The 16,993-nt window shown below is 54.4% G+C and overlaps 1 protein-coding gene across 1 annotated transcript; it reads left to right on the top strand.

Annotated features, from left to right (window-relative positions):
* Positions 1 to 254: 254 nt before the first annotated feature.
* LOC133356834 (T-box brain protein 1-like) lies at positions 255 to 13,204 on the top strand. Its single transcript, XM_061574554.1, has 6 exons — positions 255 to 1,118; positions 2,501 to 2,655; positions 4,828 to 4,946; positions 6,086 to 6,247; positions 7,121 to 7,182; positions 11,440 to 13,204. Exons 1-6 carry the CDS (start codon positions 454 to 456, stop codon positions 12,323 to 12,325), a joined length of 2,049 nt encoding a protein of 682 aa, XP_061430538.1. The 5' UTR covers positions 255 to 453; the 3' UTR covers positions 12,326 to 13,204.
* The last annotated feature ends 3,789 nt before the right edge of the window (positions 13,205 to 16,993 follow it).

Below are 16,993 nucleotides of genomic sequence, written 5' to 3'. Positions count from 1 at the left end.
ATTTTTATCGTGCTCAGAAATCCACATGCGTCTCGAATCATTAGCACCCACTAATTAGCGAACGGGGGAGCCAATCAGCGGCGGGGTAGTGGGGTGGACAGTCATAAAGGCTGGGAACGGGGGCGTAATGAAGTCACACGTGCAACTCGAGCGGTGCCGAGTTGTTTCGTTGTAGGTGCGTGCGCCGGATGTACACCGGGCCTAAATCAGAGCAGCAAAACGCAATCAGCGGCTCCTCCACATGCCGACTAACATCGTGTGACTCAAACGGGCGTGCGTGCATGTCCGCCTAGCCTACTCGCCCGCCAGCCCCCGCGCGCGAGAGAGAACGAACGAGCGCACGAGTCGAGGCGGATCCGCTCGACTCTCACGCTCCGCTCTCTCTCTCTCTCTCTGTTCCCCGTCGACAACAAAAGCAAAAATCTCGGCGGCGCTCTGGCCGTGCTGGTGACGATGATGGAGGGATTCGCCCCCGCGTGGTTTCCCGGCGGCGTGGGCGGGCACCAGGTGTCCGCGGGCTGCCACCAATCGCGCGACGCAACCAATCACGCGCCAGGCGGCGCCTTCGAGGCGCAGTGCGCGACCAATGACGCGGCGGAGGCGTCGCGACTCGACGCCGAGGCCCCGCCACGCGCCCAGGACTCTCACGGGGGGTCCGCGCGGCGCAGCCACAGCGCATCATCATCCGAGCGCTCCTCCTGCGACTCCACGCGCTTCTCCGCCTTCGCCTCCTCCTCCTCCTCGGAGCCCAGCTCGGCCGCGCGGATGGCGTCCGGGGCAATGTTTCCTTACCTGAGCACCCACCCCGCCTTCGCAATGTCCGGCGGCGGCTACGGCTCGCACCCGTCCTACCTGTCCGGAGCCGCGTCCTTCAACTCGGGCATGCCCGCCTCGGCGCGGAGTTACGCGTACCCGCACCAGATGGGCCACGGCTACCATCACCACCACCATCACCACCACCATCACCAGGGAGGAGGAGGGCCCTTCCACCCGTCCGGCTCGCCGCAGCCCGGCGCCGTGGCTGCGCACGGCAGCGTGCAGGCGTACCTGTGCAACCGCGCGCTCTGGCTGAAGTTTTACCACCACCAGACGGAGATGATCATCACCAAGCAGGGCCGGTGAGTGCGTCGCGGGGCGCGCGGGGAGCGAGCGCACGCGTGAGTCCGTGGGCTTTGTCGTGGTGTCTATGTGTAGCTGTGTGTGCTGTGTTTTTGTGTAGATTTATAAAAGATAAATGTAAGCCCCCCATCCCCTTCCTTCCTCCCCCCTTGTTAATCCACTCGATTAACGTGCAATTCGCTCATGGGGGCCGGGGGGTGTTGTTTGGTCCATACTTCACCACGCTGGTCAGTGCGGGTTGGTGTAAGGTGGGGGGGGGGTGGGTGACGATGGACTGCTGTTGGGATGTGGATTGCTGCTACTTGTTGCGACTCGAACTCGGGTGTGCCCAAAGTTCACGGCGCAGCGCATTTTGACCGCGCACTGCGCAGCCGCGCGAGCCCGTTACGACCTCGCAGGCGAGCCCATTCCGCGCGGATCTCGCCCCTATGAATGAAGGACGTTGAGCTATTTGCTTGGCGCACGTTCCTTGCAGTCGCAGTTGGATGTGAGATGGAGAAGGTTAATTTCTTAACAAGAAACGATCGAGTACACTTGTGGAGGTGCCTTCGTGCAAAACTAAAAAGCGCGACCGCGAAAAGCACGAATCGGTTCCAGGGCTAAGTAGCGCTTCGCCGCACTCACGCGTTGCCTGAGATGAATTTCAGGCTTCGAGTTCAAATGCGAATGGACAGTCGCTAGCGACTTAAAACAAAATACAGCCCTTTGCAAATCCACTGCTGGATGATAACCTCCGCACGCCACTCGGGTTGTTTCGGTCATGGGGGGGAGGGGGGTTATCTGACCACGCTTCACCACGCTGGTCAATGCGGGTTGATGGGGCGAGGGAGCGGAGGGGGAGACGCACTCGGGTCCGGTTCAGGTGTCGCTCGCTACTGATGTGAGCCGCGAGTCCAAGTCGGATCGCCGAGTCCAAAGCGCAGCGTGCAAGCCTCTGCGCCACCGCGCCACCCCGTGCACTAATTGCGGCACTCCCCACGCGACTCTGGCGCGACTCTGGTTGCTAGCGACCTCGCCAGTCCTGGGCGGGTGGGAGGGGGGGTGAGTCCAGAGCGAGCGTGGCTCGGGTTGGACTCCCGCCTGTGGCTGCGCTGTGGCGTGGAGGTCAGCGCGTTGCGCTACGAACCCGGCGGATTGAGTTCGATTCCTAATCTGTGCTGCTCGTGGGCCTCCTCTATGTCGACTCAACCTTAAATTAGTAGCTCGTGGGGGGGTGTATTAAAAAAAACATCGGCACTGGGGAAAAATAAAGGCGGCCGTGGGTTGTGTTAGCCACACGGCAACCTCTCGCGCGCCGCGCTTCGTCGGAACTCCCCAGCACCCCTTGGCCCCAGCGGCAGTCCATTGAGAGGCTACCCGGGGGACCTTTGTCGTTGTCCAGGAGGATGTTCCCGTACCTGGCGTTCAGCGTGTGCGGGCTGGACCCGGCCACGCACTACACGGTGTCTGTGGACATCGTGCTGGCCGACACGAACCACTGGCGCTTCCAGGGAGGCAAGTGGGTCCCGTGCGGCAAGGCGGACTCCAACATGCACGGTGAGCCCGCCGCGACAACAACAACAACAAAAATTAGAACGACAACAACGACGAATGTTACAACAAATTACAACACAGACACCTCGGCTACAGATCCGCTAGGATTGGGGGGCAGTGGAGGCGTCTTGTGGGGGCCACATTAACAGCGATAGACCGCGAAAGAGAGTGAACCTGGGGGGGGGGGGGCAATGTACGTGTGTATGTTGAACTTCTTTCGCACCGTACGTAGTCAACCGTGCTCATCGGAGGTACGAGGGGAGAACAACACGCTAGACATGGGACGTTTGGTGATGGAGGGCCCTACCGCCAGCACTCACCTGCAACCACCTACACCAAGCACAACAATAACAACCAAGCACAACAATAACAACCAAGCACAACAATAACAACCAAGCACAACAATAACAACCAAGCACAACAATAACAACCAAGCACAACAATAACAACCAAGCACAACCACATCAATCGCAAAGCCACGACAACTACAACTCACACACGACACACAACACGACACACAACACGACACACAACACGACACACAACACGACACACAACACGACACACAACACGACACACAACACGACACACAACACGACACACAACACGACACACAACACGACACACAACACGACACACAACACGACACACAACACGACACACAACACGACACACAACACGACACACAACACGACACACAACACGACACACAACACGACACACAACACGACACACAACACGACACACAACACGACACACAACACGACACACAACACGACACACAACACGACACACAACACGACACACAACACGACACACAACACGACACACAACACGACACACAACACGACACACAACACGACACACAACACGACACACAACACGACACACAACACGACACACAACACGACACACAACACGACACACAACACGACACACAACACGACACACAACACGACACACAACACGACACACAACACGACACACAACACGACACACAACACGACACACAACACGACACACAACACGACACACAACACGACACACAACACGACACACAACACGACACACAACACGACACACAACACGACACACAACACGACACACAACAACAACAACAATGCATTCTTACGGCAACCTCAGTCCAAACAAAATAACGGCAACAGCCACAACGGTTACAGCAACATTACCACAACAACAATAACAACAACAACAACTGCAACAAGAGCATGCAACGACCACAGAGGAACAAACAACCACAACGAGCGTCGACTCCACGTGCTGCAGTCACAGCAAGTCGGGTGGCGATCGCAACGCGCGCCTCTGTGTGAGTGTGAGCGTGTGTGCGAGTGTGTGTGTGTGAGTGTGCGTGCGCGTGTGTGTGTCTGTGCGAATGTGTGCGTGTGAGTGTGCGTGCGTGTGTGCATGTGTGCGTGTGTGTCTGTGCGAGTGTGCGTGCGTGTGTGAGTGCGTGTGTGAGTGTGCGTGTGAGTGCGTGTGTGGGATGTGAGTGTGCGTGCGTGTGTAAGTGTGAGTGCGTGTGTCTGTGCGCGTGTGTGCGCGTGTGTGTGTGTGCGCGGTCGATCTCTCAGGGGTCGACGTCTACAACTTAATACCTGCGGCTCTAATGACATTAAAGCGCGATTGTAATCACGGAAGATGATTACTAATTGTTCGAGTTAGTCGGGACGTCGTTGCGTGCTACGGTGCGGCTGCTGGCCACCGTGTGAGTGAAGTGGGCGCGTTCCTTCGTTTCGGTATTGGGCGACGACGCAAGGAGGTCGTGGAGAGTAAAGATGGGGACGAGTCGCCCGTGGCGCTGAGAGCCAGGGGCACGGGGTGGGGGGGTGGGACACACACACGCGGACTAAGACACGGAGAAGCGAAGACAAGGCTTAGCACGCGGGGACTCACGGGAGAGATGGAGACGACGCGTTGGGAGTGAGGTGGACAGAGATGAGGGACACACGCGCAGAGACGGAGCGGAATGCAGAAAAGCCCGGGGCTCTGCTGGATCGCACTGAGCCCGAACGACGCAAATGAAATCCGCGCCTCTCGCATTGGCGTTGAACTCATCCGGGTCGCAACAAATCACCAGGAGCGGTGAGCGCACGATTCTGAGCGCTCGCGGAATGATGCGATCCCGTTGCGATTTCCCGTTGCGATTTGCCGCAGGTAACAAGACGTACGTGCACCCGGACTCCCCGAACACGGGCGCGCACTGGATGCGCCAGGAAATCACCTTCGGCAAACTGAAGATCACCAACAACAAGGGAAGCACGAACAGCGGGCAGGTACGGCGGCCGTCGTGAATTAAGTGTGACGCTGTAGTCGAGTGTGGTTGTAGTCGAGTGTGCTTGGAGATGTAGTCAAGTGTGCTTGGACTTCCCTTTGAGTGTGGCTGTGAACGCGGCCACCTGAGTTCGATTCCGAGCCACGGCCAACAACCAGAGGCGAGCGATATCCGATCCGGTGGTTCCTGCACCTAAGCAGCGTGCTGAGAGGCGGCGGTCCACGACCTCCGTGACCTTCACGGCCATGGGGAGGGACTCAGCTGGGTCCAGCCGTGGGTGGCCAGGCGGCCGTGGTGCGCATCAGTGACCACGGCCCCTGTGCACGGCGACTTGAGGCTCAGACAATGCAAAGGAACTTCTTCTTATATCCAGCGCTTAGAGCAGTGACGACGACAACCAGAACTCGCCACATTCACGATTAACCGCTGCCTTATCGCGGAGACGTATATTCATGTACACAGACGCACACTGATAGGCTGACGTTTCAAGCAACGGACCGTCGGAGCATCGCGGCTCGAGGAGGCTGTCGAGGATGAAGGCGCGATTTTGTTCTTCGTGAGTTTGTGTGGAGTGGGTGGATATTGGTGACCTGTTAGGCGTTTGTCATTTCACTGTAAATCGTACGGAAAGAAACGAGAGTCGGAACTGCACTGTTACGCGTGCAGAATGAGCTGTGTACAATGATACACGTGGTGGTGATGGTGATGATGATGGTGATGATGATGAATATAACGCAGATCTGAGTACTGCTGATGCCGGCCCTGTGAACCCATGCCTTGTGTTGGTGATGGTGATGATGACGGTGATGGCGATGTTTGCATGACTATAAACGTCGATCTCTCGTTGAGTGTGGATAATATCTACGATAGTGATTCAGGCTAATGACATTTCGTTGAGCGTGGATGATGACGATGGTAATGGTAGAGACTGAAACACGAATATGTGTGGATCAGGTGTGACTTCTCGTGGCGGCGATGATTGATGTTGACGATGATTGTGACGATGATGATGATGACGGTGATGGCGATGTTTGATGTTGACGATGATTGTGACGATGATGATGATGACGGTGATGGCGATGTTTGATGTTGACGATAATTGTGACGATGATGATGATGATGACGACGTTGTGTTGGCAGATGATCGTGCTGCAGTCGCTGCACAAGTACCAGCCCCGCCTGCTCGTGTCCCGCGCGGGAGAGGCGGCGGCCCTTCCGGAGGGCTCCGAGCAGAGCCGCACACACTCGTTCACCTTCCCCGAGACGCAGTTCATCGCCGTGACCGCCTACCAGAACACCGACGTGAGCACCGCCACCACCAACAACAACCATCAACACCACCACCACCGCCACAACTATCACCACAACCATCACCACTATCACCACAACCATCACCACTATCACCACAACCATCACCATCTCCACCATCACAATCATCACAATCATCACAACCATCACCACTATCACCACAACCATCACCACTATCACCACAACCATCACCACTATCACCACAACCATCACCACTATCACCACAACCATCACCACTATTACAATCATCACCACCACCACGGTAAACTTCCACCGCCGCTACGACCACCACCACAACCGTCACCACCACCTTCATAACCACCGCCACTACCTCCATCACCAGCACGGCCACCAAAGACAAAGACCCCCCGTATAGCCTGCAAACAGACTGTCGTGGCAAGCATGCATGAAGGCCGGTCCGCCCCGTAGCGCACGGCAGGGTTTGGAGTGGAGGCGATTGAGACCCCCCCCCCCCCCAACTCTGAGCAGGGTCACGCAACAATTGTCGCGCTGACCTGTTGGTCGCGAGGTCGTTATCCTCGTGTCTGATCATCCAGCAGTGGGTCGACTGGGGTGGCAGTGTAATAGCCACGCATTGTAGACATTCACACATTGGGCTAGAGTTTGTGTGATCGCCAAGTCGCATCTGAAAACAAAAATTAAGTAGCTCATTTGGGCCTCGCCTCGTAAAATAAAAAAACCCGATAGTCTCGAAATCGTCCTCGGCGGTGGCGTAGGTAGGTGTGGAGGCGAGCCTGGGCAGGTGGCGTGGTGGTGGTTGTGGTGGTGGTGGTGGGGGGGATGGAAGCTCGGCGTCGAGCGCCGCGCTAAAGCCCCGGGGCTCAGCCCGCTGCTTCTCGTCCACAGATAACGCAGCTCAAGATCGACCACAACCCATTCGCCAAGGGCTTCCGCGACAATTACGACGCGTAAGTAACAGCGCACGACGACGCACGTGGGCGCCGCGCGCGGCACCCACGTGCGTCTCGGAGTGGTACAGATTATGCCTGCCACTCACTCGGCTTTCGGACACTTCGCGGCGTTTGTTTGGTAACAGTGACATCTCACGTGGCATGCTTGCCCCGACCATCATCATCATCACCACCATCATCATCACCACCATCATCACCATCACCATCATCACCATCATCGTCATCTCATCCGCCGCTGGATGAAGGCCTCTCTCCCGAGCCGTCTCTCGCGATCCTGCGCTGCAACAATCCACGCAGTGCCCTGCAACAATCCACGCAGTGCCCTGCAACAATCCACGCAGTGCCCTGCAACAATCCACGCAGTGCCCTGCAACAATCCACGCAGTGCCCTGCACGCGAGCCGATGTCACCTCGAGCCCTGATCCCTCCCTTGGCTGCCACTGCCCCCGTCACTTCCTTTGGACCACCGACAGACATCGCCATCCCTTCTCGCGGCGTGTGCTGCCCAAGTCCGTTTTACTTTGATAATTATCAGTCGGAACAATGCTCGTCGCCTTCCGTATGTTCACGATACAATCGTCGCGTCTAAAACGCGACTGCATTTCGATGGGTTGTGAGAGAGTTCTGGACATTGGGAGCAGCAGAATAGAGCGAGCGAGCGACCACCCACTGGGCGAAACTTGCCCCGTGCGTGTTCGTAACGAGAGTAGCGAGCGACCGGCGTCTACGGCTCGCGTGGCGTCGTCGTGAGTGTCGCGACATCTGTTGGGTGGAGAGCATTCGCCACCGAGGCGAGAGAGAGTCGTGCCTGCGCGTGCTTCTCACGGGGAGGGACGCACGGAGGCAGCTGCTGCTGCTGCTGCTGTGATTGTTGTCGGAGTCGAAGGTTGCCCAACATCGCCTACCGACGTGCGCGCGTTTGTACCATCCACGGGCACGGCTTACACGTGGGGACTTGTGTGTGTGTTGTTGTTCACGTGGCCTCAAAGTGCACCTAGCCTGGCACGAGCGCCGTGGTGACATCGTCACCACTTAGTGGCGACTGGCGGTTGTTGTGTTTACGTGCGTTTGTGTGTTGATATCGTTGTTGTTGTTGTTGTTGTTTTTGTTGTCGTTGTGTGTGCTTGTTGTTGTTTGTGTCTTCTCTGTGTTTGTCTCTGTGAGAGCGTGCTTCGGGCGTGGTGCTGGACACACACGTTCACTCACAGCACTTGCCCCAACAGTCTGTTAAGGCTATAAGGGGGAGCTTTGTGTTTACTTGTGGTTGTTGTGTAAACGTGTGCTTGTGTGACAGTTGTGTTTGATTGTTGTGTTTGTGTGTGAGTGTTGTGTGTAATTGTTGTGTGTGCACATCCATGTCGTGAAGAGTAATAGCGGAGTGGTTTGCGCACTGCGCTACGAACCATGGTCGCCTGGGTTTGAATCCGAGGCACGGCTAACATCAGTGGCAAGTGGTTTCTAACCATGGTCGCCTGGGTTTGAATCCGAGGCACGGCTAACATCAGTGGCAAGTGGTTTCTAACCATCGAACAAAAGACAGCCACTGCATGGCGCGCTTTCAAATGCGCTTCTGCGGCCGTCTGGAACGCGCTCGCTGCCGATATGAGGAAACCACTGGCGCTACGCACTTTTACATCTGACTTGAAAACTCGTTTCTTTCGAACTGCTTTTTGTGTTTCTTTGTTTGTCCTTCCCCCGCACCTCCGATAAGCACGGTTCACTACGTAGATACATAACACACAACGTAGATACATAACACACAACGTAGATACATAACACACAACGTAGATACATAACACACAACGTGGATACATAACACAACGTAGATACATAACACACAACGTAGATACATAACACACAACGTGGATACATAACACACAACGTGGATACATAACATACAACGTAGATACATAACACACTACGTAGATACATAACACACTACGTGGATACATAACATACAACGTAGATACATAACACACTACGTAGATACATAACACACTACGTGGATACATAACATACAACGTAGATACATAACACACTACGTAGATACATAACACACAACGTAGATACATAACACACTACGTAGATACATAACACACAACGTAGATACATAACATACAACGTAGATACATAACACACGACGTAGATACACAACACAAGACGTAGATACATAACACACTACATAGATACATAGCATACACACTACGTAGATACATAACACACTATGTAGATACATACCACACTAGGTAGATACATACCACACTGTATATACATAACACACTACGTAGATACATAACACACTACGTAGATACATAACACACGACGTAGATACATAACACACGACGTAGTTAAGTAACACACTTCGTTGTTACATAACGCACTACGTAGATACATAACACAAGACATAGTTACGTAACACACTACGTAGATACATAACACACTACGTAGATACATAACACAAGACATAGTTACGTAACACACTACGTAGATACATAACACCCTACGTAGATACATAACACACACACGACGTAGATACATAACACGACTTAGATAAAACAAGACTTAGATACCAGTGGCGGCTGGTGATATTTATTTTTGGGGGGGCGCATTTTTTTATTTTATTGAGGGGGGCAAATAAATATAAAGCAGTACCAAAAACCATTTTGACTACTTGAATATAAATTTTGATGATCTTTATTTACATTTCAGACCAAAAGAAGTACCAAAAAGCATGTTTCCTACTTGAACATAAATGTTTCTCTTTTATATACATTTCAGACCAAAGTACCAAAAAGCATGTTTCCTACTTGAACATAAAAACGTTAGTTTCATGCTATTATCAATATGGCTGCGGCTACTTTCATGACGTTTGCATTTGTCAGAGAGATGTTTGAGGTCTCTTACCCCCGTCGTTGTCCACAAAACTTCAGTGCCGACACTTTGAAATAAAAGACAGGGAAAACAAAAAAGAGAATTGCTAACATCACATCCAGCCACCCACCTCCGTTTCTCATAACAAGCGCGGGTGAAGCTTCGTGTGTAGCTTCGTCCTCTGTCACTGGCCTGCTGCTGGATTTGTAAATCGGGTTGGTCCGGTCCGAGATCCTTTATCTTTTTTATTTCTTCCAGCGAAAGCCTTGTGAAAGGATTTTTTTGTAAATAAATTACAGAATTTGGATGAACTGCTGCCATTGTTTACACAAAAAATTTGATTAGCCTAGCAAGTGTCAAAGTGGTTTCGCCGGCGCACTCGCAGTTGTGGCCCAGAGCGTAAATTTGAATGACAGGTGACGAGAACCAATCAGATTGGATAAAATAACATGTATCCAATTCTGATTGGCCAGGGACGCAACGACTTGCGCCCCGAGGAGAATCTTCAAGAAACCAATTAGAGACCAGCTTCAGGTCACATGCTGTCCGAAAATTTTAAGTCTCACATAGACATCCATTTGTCCGGCGCCCCGCATGAAACACATTGAAAAACATAGAAAATAGTTGACCGATTAAAGCCAGTTTTTATTAAATGCTGATGCTTTTCTTACTACCAGCCGGCACATCGTATGAAAAAAATATTTTATTTATGTATTTTTATATAAATTTTGTATATCTATATTTCTTGAATATTGATGGGGGCGGCGCCCCTGCGCCCTCTATTGACGAGCCGCCACTGTTAGATACATAACACAAGACTTAGATACATAACACAAGACGTAGATAACACAAGACTTAGATAAAACAAGACTTAGATACATAACACAAGACTTAGATACATAACACAAGACGTAGATAACACAAGACTTAGATACATAACACAAGACGTAGATACATAACACAATACTTAGATAACACAAGACTTAGATACATAACACAAGACGTAGATACATAACACAAGACTTAGATAAAACAAGACTTAGATACATAACACAAGACTTAGATACATAACACAAGACGTAGATAACACAAGACTTAGATACATAACACAAGACGTAGATACATAACACAATACTTAGATAACACAAGACTTAGATACATAACACAAGACGTAGATACATACACACCCTACGTAGATACATAACACACACGACGTATCAGAACTTTCCCTGCGGCTCCTCCCGCAGGTCTGCCCGGGTCTAAAACGAGCTCCTATCGCGGCGCGTAAAGTACGAAATCTGCACGAACCGCGTGCGCGTCGCGCCGGTCCCAAGAGGCGCCCGCTGACACCACGCCGCGTGTCCTGTCCGCGTGTGCGCGCAGCATCTACACGGGCATGGAGGCCGAGGGCCAGAGCCCCTCTCCCACCAACTCGCCACCCTCCACGCAGATCGTCCCGGGGGCTCGCTGCGTGGCGCCGGGGCAGTACCTACTGCCCCCGTCCCTGGGCTCGGCCATCGCCAAGGCGCGCTACGGCGTGGACGGGGGCGAGCGCGCCGTGCCGCAGTCCCTGGGCCTCTTCCCGCAGGCGGACGACCCCGGCTCGAGCGCCGCCGCGGCCGCAGCAGCCGCGGCCGCTGCCGCGTCCCAACGCTGGTTCGTGTCCCCCGCCTACGACCGCGAGCTGGCCCCCTACCCCTACGGCGTGAACATGAAGCCGCTGCCGTTCCAAGCGAGCGCTCACGCCCTCACCTACTACTCCGAGGCCGCCTTCCCCAGCAACGGCTGGAACTCGCTGTCCCCCTATCCGTCGTACGGCGCCGCCGCCGGCGCTCTGGACGCCGCCGACTTGCGCGACGGATCCGCCTCGAGCGCCGCCTCCGCCGCGGTGACCAACGACGCCGACGTTTCGCTGTCCGGCCTCCACGGCTCCGGGGCGCCGCCGCGGGACGGGGAGTTGAACCGGACGCCCGAGCAGCGCGGCGGCGGCGGCGGCGGCGGCGACAGCTCGGGCGTGGAGGCGCCGTCTGACTCGAGTTGGAGCGAGACCCCCGCCGCCTACCGCATGGCAACCCCCGCCGACTACGAGGCGGGGGTCGCCGGGGGGATGGGGGCAGCGAAGCGGCGGCGCCTCTCGTCGGACTGCGCGGCCGCCTCCGCGGATGTCCTGGGCCACGGCGGGTCCATGTACCCGCACCACGACGCGTTCCGTGCCAAGGTGAAGGCGGAGGGAGAGTACCTGGGGCTGTTCGTTCACGGACAGGAGTGACGGAACGACGGTCATTCATTCGCTCATCCGATTGATTGTTCAGTCGTTCGTCACCCGACCCCTTCCCGTTTCCCCACTCCCCGGGTGCCTGTCCGTTGCTTCTTCGTGCCGTCGATTCGTGCACTCATGCCGTGATGTACTCCTGCGCACAGACTCTGGTGAACTGTGAATTGCTTGTTTGTTAAATGACAGTCATAATCCTAATCCCTCCCTGCCCTCCCTTAGGTAACTTATATTACGAGTCGAAGGAGCGGGGAATGAATGTAATGTATCGTGTCGGTTCTCCAAGCGGAGTGTGTACATTTACTGTGACGTGTGTACAGATAATAACGAAGATTATACGCGTTGCCCACGTGGCTTGGAAGTTACCTCTGTTGTTGCGAGCGACCGGTTGAGTTGAATTGAGTTCTATCGACCTCTCTGGAGAAGGATTTTGACTCGTGGAGACCACAGTATATGTGTGTGCGCGCCGTACTCTTGAAATCACCGCTTGAATTTCCCTGCCAAGGCGAGTGGAGCGATGAGGATGGAGGAGGAAGATCGCGTGTTTTAGTGAGAGTCGTGTGCCGCGCGAGTGATGGGTGTCCTCGAGTATTTTTAAACACTTCGCTACCCCGTAACAGCTTCTTTCAATTGCGTCGTCGCTAAATCCGGGAAGCCACAAGACATTGAACAATAAAATAAATTTTATCTCGTACAGTCCACGCGTCTGAGGGCTTCACACCTCGCTCTCACATCTGAACCCAACACCTCACACCATCCCCCCCCCCCACACACCCTCCCCCCACACACCTCCCTCACACACCCCACCCCCACATCGCACCTGCCCTCCCCTCGTGCACAGGTGAAACCATCGGTGCTCTGAGTCCTTCCTGTATCGCTGTCGGAACGTTTGCGTCGTTCTCACCGTGTATATATTTTAATAAATCTGTACATTTGTTGTGACGTCTACGGCCCACGTGTCCGCTCCGTTGGCGCTCACGTGCGCGCGCGCGCGCGGCCCGATGGTTCACGTGAGTTTAATTACAATCAACAACATTTAATGGCGTTCAGCGGCTAATCACCACCACCATCGTCGTCATCACAGCCACAACCAGCACAACGGGGCTGGCGCTACGAACGCCGCCGGGCCGAGTTGGGCCTCCCGGCCGCGTCAGCGGTGAACACGAGGCCAGCGAGGTGGGCCTGGAGCGGCGGCGCTCGCACGCACACCGCGCAGCGCAGCGGCGAGACAGACGGCGCTGTTGTTGGCGGTGTTGGGAAGTCTTCACGCAACAGTCTCGTCGTCTGAATGGGAATGACAATTATTGGAATAAAGTACAGCGCCGATTGTCAGTTCACTGCTGGATAAAGGCCTCCCCAAACGGTGTCGATCACGGGAGGCTGTTTGACCATACTTCCCTACGCGGGCAAGTGCGGATTGGTGAAGGGGTGGCCGGGGAGGGGAGGGAGCACAAGTCCGGATATCACTCGCCACGAGTGCGTAGCCGTGGTCGGGAATCGAACTCTGCCGGCCGGAGTTGCGTAACGCAGCGCGCTAAGCACTGAAGCCCCACGCCAGCGCTCCGCCACCACACTCACACACACACACACTGCAATTCGTACTATATATATGTGTGTGTTTCTCATCATTCGAAAGAGTCTAATTATGAACACGTGACGAATAATAATAGCAATAGTTCCCTGCCATAATCGTACGGCTCGCGCAGTCATCGTCGTTCTAGCGCATCGCAGTCACAGCGCGAAGTAACAGCGCGTTGTAGCGGCACGTTATAACGCCGCGTTATAACCGGGCGTCATCCAAGCGCGTTATGAGTGCCGCGTTATAGCGGCGCGTTATAACCGCGCGTTATTAAAGCGCGTCCCCACCCGCGCGCGACGATGCGCCCGGGGCTGCCCGAGCCCGGCTCTCACGCGGCGGAGATCTGGGACCGGGCGTTGCGCTGCCAGGCGCGGAGGGGTTCGAAACCGTGGCGGGTCGCGTCTCCGAAGCGAACCGAGTTCGCGTGTTCCCGGCTCGCCCCGAGCGCGCACTCAGAGCGGCTTCGTCCTCTTCTTGGTTCTTTCGGTAAAGTCACGTAGAAGGGAAGTAATATAATAATAAAAATAAAACATAATAAAATAATTCTCACGACGTTTCGGCCACAACGCAAGCGGCCGTCCTCAGGTGAAACCAGGTCTGTCGAGGCGATAGCGTCTGAATGTCGCCTCGACAGACCTGTTCTTCACCTGAGGACGGCCGCTTGCGTTGTGGCCGAAACGTCGTGAGAATTATTTTATTATGTTTTATTTTATTATTTTATTTATTATTTCCCTTCTACGTGAATTTACCGAAAGAACCAAGAAGATGAATCCCTGCAGTCACGAAAGCTTTAAATCGAAATTCGGCTTCGTCCTCTTGAACTAAAACTCCGCACATGGCAACAATAGCACTGTAGGTTTAACACGTAGGCTTTGATTATGAATAGCACTGTAGCCATTACAGGTGTGTATATATAATATATAATCTATACATATGGATGTGTGTGTAATTGGCGGCGGTGTCGGGACACAGCCGTTCATCGTCGCGAAGCGGTGAGCATCCCATCGCATCATGTCTCTACTATGAAGCAGGAGCATTGCCCGAAACGTCGCCTATCATTATTATAAAAATGATGATTTTTGCACCTTTGGGGGCACCCACGCAAAGAGACCGCGTTTATCGAATTCACTTTTTTTTAAATAAAATCTAAGAATCTAAGAATCGATCCCGCGGCGCACTCTGCACGGCGACTTCGTTGCGCGAGGTTCCGAGCGCCACCGCGATCTCCACAGAACGTGACGGCTCGCACACTCGCAAAGTGTTCTATATGTAGTTAAAACGTGTTTATATGTGTGTGGGGGGAGAGGGGAGGGGTGCAATGATGCCACGCGGCCAAGACTCGCGCCCTCGTTACGCGGTCGTAGCGAGTCTCTATAACGGAATAAACAACAACAACAAACCCGACATCACCACCACCACAAGCTCGTAAATAAACTGAAGGAAACGCGCAGAAGGATTCGCCGGTGGTCGTGCTGCTTCCATCGCGGCGTCCGCGGTGTTAGCGGAGGGCCGCGCACAGAGCGGTGGTGCAGTGGTTAGCGCACTGAGCTTGGAAACTTCACTGGAACTTCCCCGATGCTCCCACCACGTCGCCATCCCGCGCTCACCGGCGTGCTGAAGTATGATCAAGCAGTCCCCGCGACCAATGACAAGGCCTCCCCCACGCCGTGTTGGTCTAGGGGGTATTTTGACCATACTTCACCACACGATGATCAGTGGGGGTTTGTAAGGAAGGGAGGGGGGGGGAGCAGGACCCGGTTCTGATCTCACTTGCCGATGCCGGGAATCGAACTCGGTTGGCTAAGTTCACAGCGCAGCGCGCTCACCACTGTCCCACCGCTCCACGCCGCGAGTGTGATGTTTATGTTATCGGCGCGCACACGTACACCTACAAGGCAAAGATTCCCCGTATAGCCTTTAACAGGTAGCAGAGGCAAGTGCTGTTAGCGAGCACCTATGAAGGCCAGCACGACACACGAGGGGGTGGGTGGTCAGCACCACGCCCGCTCGCCGTTGTCTCTCTAGTGGCGATGTTCAATACACACCGCACCAGGTACTCATTTGAGGCTGAGTCGACCTAGAAAAGGCCCAGGGCCGTCGCTGGTGTTGGTGGCCGTGAGCGGGAATCGAACGCGCCTCGTAGTCGGGATCCGTGGCGCGGCGCGCTGACCTCTACACTGCCACTCACACACACGGACACGCACGACGCACGCACACACACGCGCACACACACACACTCACACACACGCACACCTGCACGCACACACACGGACACCTGCGCGCACACACACACCTGCGCTCACGCACACACACACACCTGTGCGCAGGCACATTACCCTGCACACAAACACACACATACATACACCCTTGCACGTACAGGTGTGTGTGTGTGTCAGTGTGTGTGTGTGCGCGTTAGCAGGGAGCGGTGGTGTAGCGGTTAGCGCTTCCTTGCGCTACGAACCCAGCCATTCGAGTTCTATTCCCGCTCACGGCCAACACCAATGACGATTATGTGAACCGGTTCTGGGCCTCCCCTAGGTCAACTCAGCCACAAATGATTACCCGGTGCGGCGTGGTGCTGGCCACCTACCCCCTCGTGTACCGTTCCGGCCTTCACAGGTGCTCGCTAACAGCACTTGCCTCAACAGTCTGTTAAGGCTAAACGGGGGATATTTGTCTTTCGATTTAAAGCTTTCGTGACTGCAGGGATTCATCTTCTTGGTTCTTTCGGTAAAGTCACGTAGAAGGGAAGTAATAAAAGAATAAAAATAAAACATGTTTTATCTACGTGACTTTACCGAAAGAACCAAGAAGATATTTGTCTTTATTAACACACAAATACGTAGACCTGCACACACACACATACGCGCGTCATCGTGCGAGCGCACGGAGCTTAGAATCCGTCACCCCATGCGCGCTGCTGGCTACCGCGAGCCTTGATGGCGAGCTGCCCCCCCCCCTCCCCCCTGGAGAGGTGTGCCCAGGTGTGCCCAGGTGTGCCCAGGTGTGCCCAGGTGTGCCCAGGTGTGCCCAGGTGTGCCCAGGTGTGCCTACACAGGTATTTTGCCATCCCTGCCAGATGTACC

Source organism: Lethenteron reissneri, chromosome 7, assembly GCF_015708825.2.
Source record: "Lethenteron reissneri isolate LAM-NWPU_2019-01 chromosome 7, ASM1570882v1, whole genome shotgun sequence".
NCBI classification, from domain to species: Eukaryota; Metazoa; Chordata; class Hyperoartia; order Petromyzontiformes; family Petromyzontidae; genus Lethenteron; species Lethenteron reissneri.
This window is presented reverse-complemented; position numbering and strand designations above follow the sequence as displayed.